This window comes from Castor canadensis, chromosome 13 (assembly GCF_047511655.1).
Source record: "Castor canadensis chromosome 13, mCasCan1.hap1v2, whole genome shotgun sequence".
Classification (NCBI taxonomy): domain Eukaryota; kingdom Metazoa; phylum Chordata; class Mammalia; order Rodentia; family Castoridae; genus Castor; species Castor canadensis.
The window spans coordinates 15,075,586-15,085,765 of record NC_133398.1 but is presented as its reverse complement, the minus strand read 5'-3'; the positions used below and the strand labels follow the sequence as shown (position 1 = coordinate 15,085,765).

General features: G+C 44.2%; 1 protein-coding gene across 10 annotated transcripts in view; it reads right to left on the bottom strand.

Moving 5' to 3' along the window:
* Positions 1–725: 725 nt before the first annotated feature.
* Cdk5rap2 (CDK5 regulatory subunit associated protein 2) overlaps positions 726–10,180 on the bottom strand; it is a 215,737-nt gene continuing 206,282 nt past the window's right edge. For all 10 annotated transcript variants that reach the window (XM_074051141.1, XM_074051145.1, XM_074051151.1 and 7 more), the window contains 3 exons: positions 4,612–4,738; positions 1,254–1,300; positions 726–821 (listed from right to left, as the gene is read on the bottom strand). In XM_074051141.1, the coding sequence (XP_073907242.1) occupies positions 765–821; positions 1,254–1,300; positions 4,612–4,738 (231 nt within the window). In that variant the 3' untranslated portion in view covers positions 726–764. The remainder of the gene's footprint in view (positions 822–1,253; positions 1,301–4,611; positions 4,739–10,180) is intronic.

Here is a 10,180-nt window from a genome sequence, read left to right as displayed (position 1 = left end):
GGGACATGGTGCAGCTCAGGACAAAAGTTAAGGATAAACAAACATGCAGACCCATGAGACCTGCAGCAAGCAAGTGCACCAGGCAGCATGTGGGCCACAGAGTGGACAGGTCACTAGCATCATGGGGACAGTGCAAATACCACACCCCAGCTGAGACCTCATGCTGCTCCTTCCTAAACTGTAAACACAACAGCTCAGGGGGCTGCTTTACAAGGCAACTGTGAGAAGCTGAGCACCTTGAGGTGTAGGCCCAGTGCTGAAGGCCACACTGAATGCATGGAGGAGTCGCTCCTCTCTGGACTCCTGAGTGAGGTCAGTATGAGAGAGATCTGAGGACAATGGAACTCATGAGACCCTGACCTGTCCCCAGTGGGAGTTAGGGACTTAAGCTGCAAAGCTCCACACAAAATAACTAAACCATGCGCTTGAGATGGATTATTTAAGGAGAATCTTCAAACTGGCTCTGGCTGAGAGCTAAGCAAATCTGGGGATGGACACAAAGTCCACCAACACACCCGGCCTCAGGTCAGGGCCCTGCCCCAGATCCAAACGCACAACCACAGAGCTCAAGGCCTTCCCAGTGCCTTGTGACACAGTGCCTGAACCTTGGAGACAGCAACCCTTACACCAATTTTCAGACAGAAGACATTGAGGGAACAACAATTTCCTTTAGGCAGCAGACCTCTCTTCTTGCACACCAGGAGGCACAGTTAGAACAGAGACAGTATGAGCTCAGGGCACAACTTTATTGACTGAAGTTCTCCTCAGGAGCCTGGTCTGCTGGGACTGGACGCTCCTGGGTGGGCACCACCAGGCCTGAGCTAGGAAAACGAGGGAAAAAAGGAGAATTTTAGGGGTCTGAGGTAAGATCCCTGACAGAGTTAAAAGCCATTTTGAAGCTGCTTTCAAAGACATCTTGTTTGATCAGTAAATATTTACAGAACAAAATGACAATAAGACCATACTATACTCACACATCCCATAAAGATGATAAATGCCTACTATGTGACAGTCACCATTTGCTCTACTTCTCACTGGCAAAACAGCATACAAACTTAAAACAGAGCAACCACTGATGACAGCATAATAAAATGGAACTTTTCATGCTCTGCTGGCAGAAAAATACAACTCTTTGTGGAAGCCATGTCTCCCTATCCCACCTTCAATTTCATTCGAAAGAAGCCATTTATGGCTGGGCACCCATTCACCCCCACCCTCAAGGCTTTTGGTGAGACCAGCTTAGAAAGCCTTACCTCCAGGTTTCCTCTGGCCTTCCGAAGGACTTTGTGGGTGACAACCACTAAGGAGAAAAGAAAGATGGGGTAATTAAGAGCAACAGATGTTAGTTGGGCAGGGAGAAAGTTGGGGGCAGGGGGATGAAGCGCCCAGCCTAAAGGGTTGGGACAGGTGGACAACCCCAACACATCTAAGTGAAAGAAGTCAAAGGCCTTCCCTGTCCCTTCACATAACCCAAACCAAATAATCCATCATAAGGGATACATCACAGACATCTCTTTAGCTCTTCACTAAGCCACAGCCTCACAGGGACACAAAGGGTAGAGCACAGCATGCCATTTTACAGAGACAACAATGCTCTGTATGGTCACCTGGCTATTTAGGCACCCTGGGCTCACTGTGTGCTGGGGTGAGCAATGGCCTAGGCCTGAGTAGAGGTCTGGCCCTGTGCAGCACCCAGCATTCTTTGGTATCCTGGGCATTCTGGGAAGCAGTTTGGGAAGCAAACCCATGTGTGAAGGCTCAAGTCAAAGGTCCAGAGAAGTTCTGGGAAGCCAAGGTTTTGCAGAGCAGTTCTTGGAGCAAGATCCTAATGGCCTGGGAGAAAGAACTCTGGGCACTTTTGTCTCCTTCATCTGCCCTTCAGCAGATAGAACAGCCCAACACGGTGTACCTGGGCAAGTGGAGTTCTGCCTACACAGAAGCAGACTAGTAGGTGCATCCTGAGGACACCTGAGCTGTGTTCTGGGCAGGCCTACACTATCAGAACTCCAGGAGGAGGAGTGCCCAGCTCTCAGGGGATATGCCATAAAGGCAGGCTACTCCCTCCCACACTCCTTTGTTGCCCAAAACAAACCTCAGCAGTAGCTTCTGAATGGATTTTGGAGCCTGATCAGGAATGTTTTTCTAAACAGGGCCTAGTGAGGGTTGGGGAATCACTGCTTCTGAGGGGGACAGAGAAGCCTACTGGATCCAGGCCTCTGGCCAATGATGACTAAGCTGAAACAGACTCACCCCCAACAAACAAGGCTACTCCCGGGTTCCTTATGCAGAATATGTGCTCTGTGGTGGCCTGGAGGAAATACTTTTCTTGCTTACAAAAATTTCCATCTGGAGATAATGAGGTCTCTTTGTAATCTGTGACAATATGGGTTCTGTTTTTAATTGAGCAAAAAGAATTTTGGAAGTGGGCTTTGTGTCTCTGGAGAACCCACACCCTGGGACAGGGTGTGCAAATCTGTGTGTGAGTGTGTGTATTTTCCTGGGGAGAGACTATGGCCTTCTCAAGATTCACCAAGGGGCCTGTGATCCAGAAAAGTTAAAGTCCCATGGTATGGAGGTTAAAAATAATCTTGGAAGAGTACTGGATGTTCCCAGTGAACAAAACTTACTGTAAGAGCCAAGGCCACCTGACACAGTTTTGAAGTGGCTCTTACATCTAAACAGCACTACCCGTGTTCCAAAAGACAGACGTGCCCGCTTCGATGAGAAGACGGAGGGACAAAGCGGTAAAGTCCATGTCCCAAACAAGACTGCCCCAGCACAGACAAGTGGATTGCAGCAGGGCCCCACTCAGCTTGAGGCTCTTCTACCTAGGCAGAAGGCTAGCAAGGAAGATGCTGAGTGAGGGGCCCCTGGCCCTGTGAGGTACCAACTGTGACTCATTGAAGACCCCTATCCCTGTGGGATGGGATTACTACCCTCACTTGGCAAAGGAGGATCTGGGCTTGGAAATGAAGCAGGCAGTTCCAGGATCCAGGACCAGTGAGTGGTCTGGATCTCACCTGGATACCTTTCCACACTTTCTCGTGCAGCTTCAGCCCAACTGAGACCCCTCGCTCAACCTCATCACCATGTAAAGAAGGAGGAGGGAAAGCTATTGCAACCATCACTCAATCACTTTAGAGCCAGAAGCAAACCTGAGAGGCTGGAGGGCTTGGGGAATTTCCAGGGGCTCTACTTGTCAGCACAAGTGCAGGACCTGGTGCAAAGGAGACCCAGGACTGCATCAGCCAACCTGGGGTAAGCCCCTCATCCTATCCTAAATCAAGCCAACTCTGGCCAGGCCTCAGAGTGAAATGCCAAGCCAGAGGGAAATGCTGAGAGAAGTTCACAGGTTTCCTACCATGAATGTTGTGCCACCTCTATGCACAGCGTTCCGTCCAGACTGACTGACTCAAAGAGGAGAGGGCACACGGTGAGCACCTGCTCTGTCCTCAACATTGGTAGCATCCTCATCCCTATTCTACTGATGAGAAGGCAAAGGTACGTTATATATAGTTATGACTAGAACCTAGTCTGAATGCTTTGGAATGACTGTCTACAGATAGATACGAAGAATCTAAGGCTCGGAATGAAAGTCCCTCAAGGCAGCTCTCATAGGAAGGTGGAGCTCTGCAGGTCATCTGCAGTCATCGTTTGCTGTGGTGTGGTATGGTTCTGTCCTCTGATCTGCCATGGCAGTGTAAATAACTTATCTGAACCTAATTCTGCCTGCTTCTGAAATCCACCCCCTGGAAAACAGAGTGAACTACATGTGCCTTGCAGCTACTTGGGTCTCGGCTGGGCTGCCAAGGAAGCGATACCAGGTTAGAGCTCTGCTCTCAGATTTGGGCTGTTCAAAGCATTACCCCTCTCTGCCCAGAGAGTAGTCCAAATGCTCCATGGCTGCCTCCACATGTGTGTTGGCACTGTCCAGCAGTGCACTTCTTCTCTATGAGTGACATGAAGCCCTCAGCCAAAACCTTACATCTACCACTCTGTCAAATTGACCTCCCCACTGTATTTCAAACCCATCCCTGTCCTTTACAGCCCTGCCTAGCCCTATCATGGCTCCACTGACCACCTAGGGGACTGCCCTCACAGAGGCCTCTACCTGCTTCCTGGTCCCTCTGTACTCAGCACAGAATTTTTTAATGCACAATGGACTATGCCAGTGTTTGATGCTACTTCTTGAGTTCAGCTCATGGGGTCCTTGTAACTTGGCCTCTATTTTCACTCTTAGCAAAAGCCTTGGCACATCCTAAGCACATTCTGGATTGCTCAGCACTTCTCTTACTCCTCCTTTCAGACTTGGCTCAGAGGCCTCTTCCACCCCCCTTCCAGGACAGAGACATGCCTACCAGCTCAGTGTTGCTGTAATATGCAAGGCACACATCTGTTTCCCCAATGAAAGGATGGTCCTTGGCACCAAGTGGCCCTCTACAAAGGCACTGTAAGTGAGTAGATTTATCTGTGCAAGTCAGAAAAGATCAAGTAGGAAAAGAAGGCACAATCACAAACAGCCTGGGCTGCAAATTGTGTAAGCCAGGACTGGACCATCAGCCCACAGAGGCAAACAGTCAAACGTGGTGTCCACCCCAAGCACTCACTCACACTGATCAAAGATGACTTTTTCCTGGTGCTTGCTCTGTTGTAAAAGCTTTGCAGTGTTCTGCAGCTTCTTTTCTTGTTCAAACAATTTTTTGTGAAGTTTGTTGATCTCTGCCTTCATTTCTTCACTCTAAAGAGAAAAGGAATTAGAAAAATGAACTAAGACTGCAAAAAATTACATAGGAATAATTACAACACCAAATCAGATATGCTCAACTTCACAAGCAAAGGCATTTGAATAAAACTTAGAAGGCTTTTTCTGTCCAACAGATTCCAAAACTGTATAAAAATCCAAGCATGATGAGGAGAAAGAAGTCTCATGACCACTGGTGGAAGCAGACATTGGCAAGGCCCAGCCAGAACACCCTGGCAAGTTCTACCACACTGTAAACGCACTTCAGTCTCGGACCCAGCAATTGCACACCATAGCATTTACCACAGAGTCATAATATAAGCATAAGAAGATGCCCGTGTTCACGGATGTTCACTTCAGCATTGTCAGCAGTAGGAGAAAATAAGCAACCTGATTTGCTGAACTGAATCTGAATAAATAAATCATTGTACCTACATATAAAGGAATAATTTTTCAGCTATTAAAAATGATGTTGAAGGGCTCTATTTATTGATATCAAAACATCAAAAGATGATTTTAATTAGTGACAAAAAAAGCCCAGAACACAGACTGTATACTATACCTAAGGTATTTCTGCTTCATAAAACTGAACACACATATCTACATCTACAGATGTCTATACCAATGTGGTAACAAAACATTAATAGCATTATCCCCAAGAGGTATGATTCAAATTGCTTGAGGGTTGACTCCTTTTAGTTTGTTCCCAAACTTGTCCGTAGAGACTGTATTTATAATCAAATTACAGAGTTTAATTAAATGTTAAGTAAACCTTTGAACTATGTGTATGGACAGAGAGAACTGACTGTACGAAAACTAACATATGCTTTAGAGAAGACCAGATAAAGGCGAGTCGCTGAGAAATACATTTCTGGCAAATGAGGTATGGGTGAGACAACTATAAAAGATGTGGGAGGACCACAGTCTAGAAGAATTCTATATTCAGACTGCTTTGCAAGTGTCTAAGTTTTCTCTTCATCTTAAAGAAACAGAAATTGGAAGTGACAGACATACATTATGGATGTGGTTTATGAAAAAAAGAAGATGTGGAACTCAAATCAGCAGAACTGTATTCAAAGAAAAGGCCTGGCCCTACATCAAAAGAATGGCAAATGAATGTACATTTATCTGGTTTAAGTTAAAGTAAAATGTTTAAGGTGTGTATCATTTTTTGATTTCCTGCCTTAATCTACTTTAAGATTAACCAATCATGTCAGATACACGAACTTCAATGGTTCTTCCAAAAGAAATCCTAATTTAAACATTAGGTTTGCTTTGTCTCGTGTAGGTTAGGAGCCCATGAAGACCTGGTTTCTGGTCACAGCTCCACAGACCACACACATCTTAGTACAAAGTCACCTCACAGCCAGAGTCTTAGTTCCACGTCTGTGGACATTGGAATAACCATCCCTGACTCATTTGTTACCCTGCAGTAAGGTGAGAGTCAGAGGATGGAAGCCAAGGGAATAGTCATTTACTGCCCTATTGGGATAACCCCTATTCTTTCTAGTCAGCTCAGGTGTTATCTCCTTGAGGACGCTTCACCTGATGCCCCCTTCCCTACCAGAAGCCTAGTTCTCCACCACCATTGGCATCTTGGTGGACACAACAATGTCCCCTACTAGCTCCAAGCTCCTCTCTTCCCTGCATTCACCCCTGCCTGATGAAGAGCCAGTGCTGTGACACCATTTGCCAAGTGATGGGTTGATTTTTATTGGTGTTCTCCTAAGACCCTGTACACAAAATTTAAGTTATATACATGTCTGTTGTTCCACTGTATTCAAATCTTCATTTTAACAGCATGAAGACACTATAGTAAAAACACAAGGATTTCAAAGTGCAATTCTGTCACTTCCTAGCTACATGGTATTGAAACAAGTTATTTAACTCCTTAAAGTTTCAGCTCCTACTTCCAGAAGATGGGAGTAAGAACACCTAACTCCAGCTAGTAGCAAAGACTTTGAATGATCCCAACACAAGGACATGCTAAATGTCTGAGATAACGGATATGCCAGTTACTCTGATCTGACCATTATTACATTTGGGATACAGGTACTGAAATGTCACATCATGCCCCATAAATATGTACAATTACTAGTGTCAATTAAACAAAAATATACTAAAAAAAAAGAGGCTTAAGGACATTTAAACCTTACAGTTCAAATGTGCCTCATTGGGCTGTTGGAGTGGCTCAAGTGGTAGAGAACCTGCCTAGCAAGCCTGGCAAAGGTGAGGCCTTGAGTTCAAACCCCAGTACTGCCAAAAAAAAAGAGAGAGAGATCAAATGTGCCTCATTTATGAATTTTTCATTAGCAATGGATTTTACTTTTACATTTTTATTAGCACATACTAATTGTACAATGTGAGAGTTTACTGTGGTATTTCTATATATGCGTAATATACTTTGATCATATTCACCCCCTCTATTACTCTTTCATATCTCCCTATCCCCCATGCCCCCTTTTTAAAAAAAATTGCATCTTTTTTTTTTTTCTTAAATGGGACTGTATCCAGGGCCTCATGCATGCTAGGCATATACTCAACCACTGAGCTACATCCCCAGATAAAGTTGTGATTTCTAAAAGTGGGTTTTATTTTGATCTTTTCATATATGCCTATCATGTACTTTATCCATATTCTACTTAACTCCCTCTCTATTCCCCCTCCCACCTTCCATTGATTTTCCCCTGCAAATAGTCCTTTTTTCTTCCTTAGATCTACCTTCCTTCCACATATGAGAGAAAACATGCTATATTTGTCTTTCTGAGTCTGGCTCATTTTGCTTAACCTTGTGATATTCACTTTTATTCATTTTCCTGCAAATGACGTAATTTTATTCTTTATAGCTAAATAATATACCATTGTGTATATATATCACATTTCCTTTATCCATTCATCTGTCGATGGGCACCTAGACTGATTCCATAGCTTAGTTACTGTGAGTAGTACTACAATAAACATGGGTGTGCAGGTATCTCTGTTGTGTGCTGACTTGCATTCATTAGGCATATGACCAAGAGTGGTACAAAAGGGTCAAATGAAAGTTCTATTTTTAGTGTCTTGAGGAAACTCTATGCTGATTTCCATAGTGGTTACTGTAATTTACATTCCCACCATCAGTGTATTAGGGTTGCTTTTGCCCCCTGAATACTCAACAGCATTTGTTGTTTTCTTTTTTTTGGTACTGGAGCTTGAACTCAAGGTCTATACCTTGAGCCACTTCATCAGCCCTATTTTTGTGATGGGTTTTTTTTTTTTTTTTTTCAAGATAGGGTCTCCCAATGGCTATTTATCTCAAGAATTGGGAAATTTCCTTCTATCATTTTATTGAGTATACATTCTTAGACTTTAGCCTGTACTTCTTCTATGACCATGATTCATAGGTTTGGTTCTTTTAATGGTGTCCCAGAAGATCTGAATGTTTTGTTCTTATTTTCTTTTTTTATCTGAATATTCTAATTCATCTATTTGCCTTTAAGCCTTGATAGTATATCTCAACTTGATCCAGTCTATTGTCTTGGCTTTCAAGTGAGTATTTTTATTTGACTTACTGAACTTTCATTTACGGAATTTCAGTTTGATATTTTCAGGATTTCTATATCTTTATTGAATTCCTCTTTCATACCCTCTATTTTCTTCCTTATTTCAGTCAGGTATTTATTTGTATTCTCTTTGAATTCATTCAGGTATTCTTACATGTCCTCTTTAATTTTGTTGATCATCGTTATTTTTTTGGGAATTCTTTGGGATTTCATTCACTTCATTTCACTTTAATTAGTCAATTCTTATGGAGTCATTCCCTTTTGGAGGAGTTGTGTTTCCTTGCTTATTTCATATTTCCTGTGAGTCTGCATTGGGATTTGCACATCTGAGGCCAACTAGTTGGTTAGAAGTTCTAATAACCTATAGTCTTTCAGTTCACACTACACAGGAAGGACTGTGTAGTGACTGGATTGAAGTGGACTTTCATATCACTGCTCAAGGCACCAGGCCTGATCTCTAGAACCACTCAGAGGAAAATCAGCTGGGGTCTCTTGAAGTTCTTAGTGTACAGATTCATGTTATATGTGCATTGAGAACAGGCCCATTCAAAGGTCAGTTGTCCATATCTGAGCTCCTTACATTTTAGAAGATTCTTTTTTAGGTACTGGGAGCTGTTGCTGGGCACAAGGACCTTTACAGCTTGTGGACAAGGCAGATTTCCTCTTGCTCCACAGGCCTCCAGTTTATGTCCCTAGGGACAGCAAATGTCAAGACCTTGGGGTATCCCCCAAATGCAGTGGAGGAAGAAAACACTGCACTGGTGGTAGTGAACTGAGGGACTCAGATACTCTCCCTGTCTCAGTGCTTTCTGACTCCATCCAGCACTTTACCACCCTGTGGGTGGGAGGAGGCTGGTGAAATTGTGTGGTTTGCAGGATCTGTGCTCAGAGTTCTCAGTCCAGCTTAGCAACAAACACCCACAATGGGCAGGAAGCTCCTAGAGAGCTGTCCCAGTGCTTTCAAACCCACCCAACAGTTTCCCACTCTGTGGGAAGTGACCTCGGCAAATTGCAGAGTTCTCAAAATCTATGCTCAGAACTCTCAGTCCTATTTGGCAGCAAACACCTGCAGCTAGCAGATAGCTCACGGAGGCTAAACATTCTGCAGTCCAGGTTGGCAGTCACGGGCTCAGTGCTCTCTTTCTGGAATAATACTCAGGTGATGGGACCTGCTCCTCACTAGTGGGAACAGGGCCACTGTACACTATGCCCTTCACTATCTAAGCTCCCTGCTGCCTAAACTTCTCAGTGGGCCCACATCAGACCCTCTCCATGTACACGACCACTTCTGAGGCTGTCTCCCACCCAGACACTGTGGAAGGGTGTCCCTGCCATGATTGTTCCTTGTTTTTACATCCCTATGGTAGCGCAGTCTTGAACAGTAAGACTCGTCTCAACATGGTGCCTCACCATGGTCATCTGAGATACAGGGAGTGAAAAAAATGTGTTTCTTCTCCATGCTAGCCTGTCATGCAAGAAAAGTCACACCCTGAGTGTAATGCTTGGGGGAAATGAAGGCTTGACTCACAGTTAGATCTGCCAGCCTATTATCGAGGCCACCTAGTTTACCTAGTGGTAGAGACTTCACCACCCCCTGTTCCTCCCCTCACACCCAGAGACAGAGCTGGAACTAAAGATTCCTACTTTACTCTGTGCTTTTTGGCTGCCCTCTCTTTCATGGTTTCTAATGCTCTTCCTCTATTTCTGTCTTCAGAATATAGTCTCTCTTTTGTTATCCTGACTCTTCTCATTCATGGAGTTAAAGGAGAAAGCTATGCTCCATCATCTTAGCCCACTCTCTCCAGGAAATCCCATTCAAGAATTTAAAAAAAAGAAAAGGAATGCCTAATTCCCAGAGAGTACAGTAAGGAGTAAAATGAGATGCTGGGTATAGGCA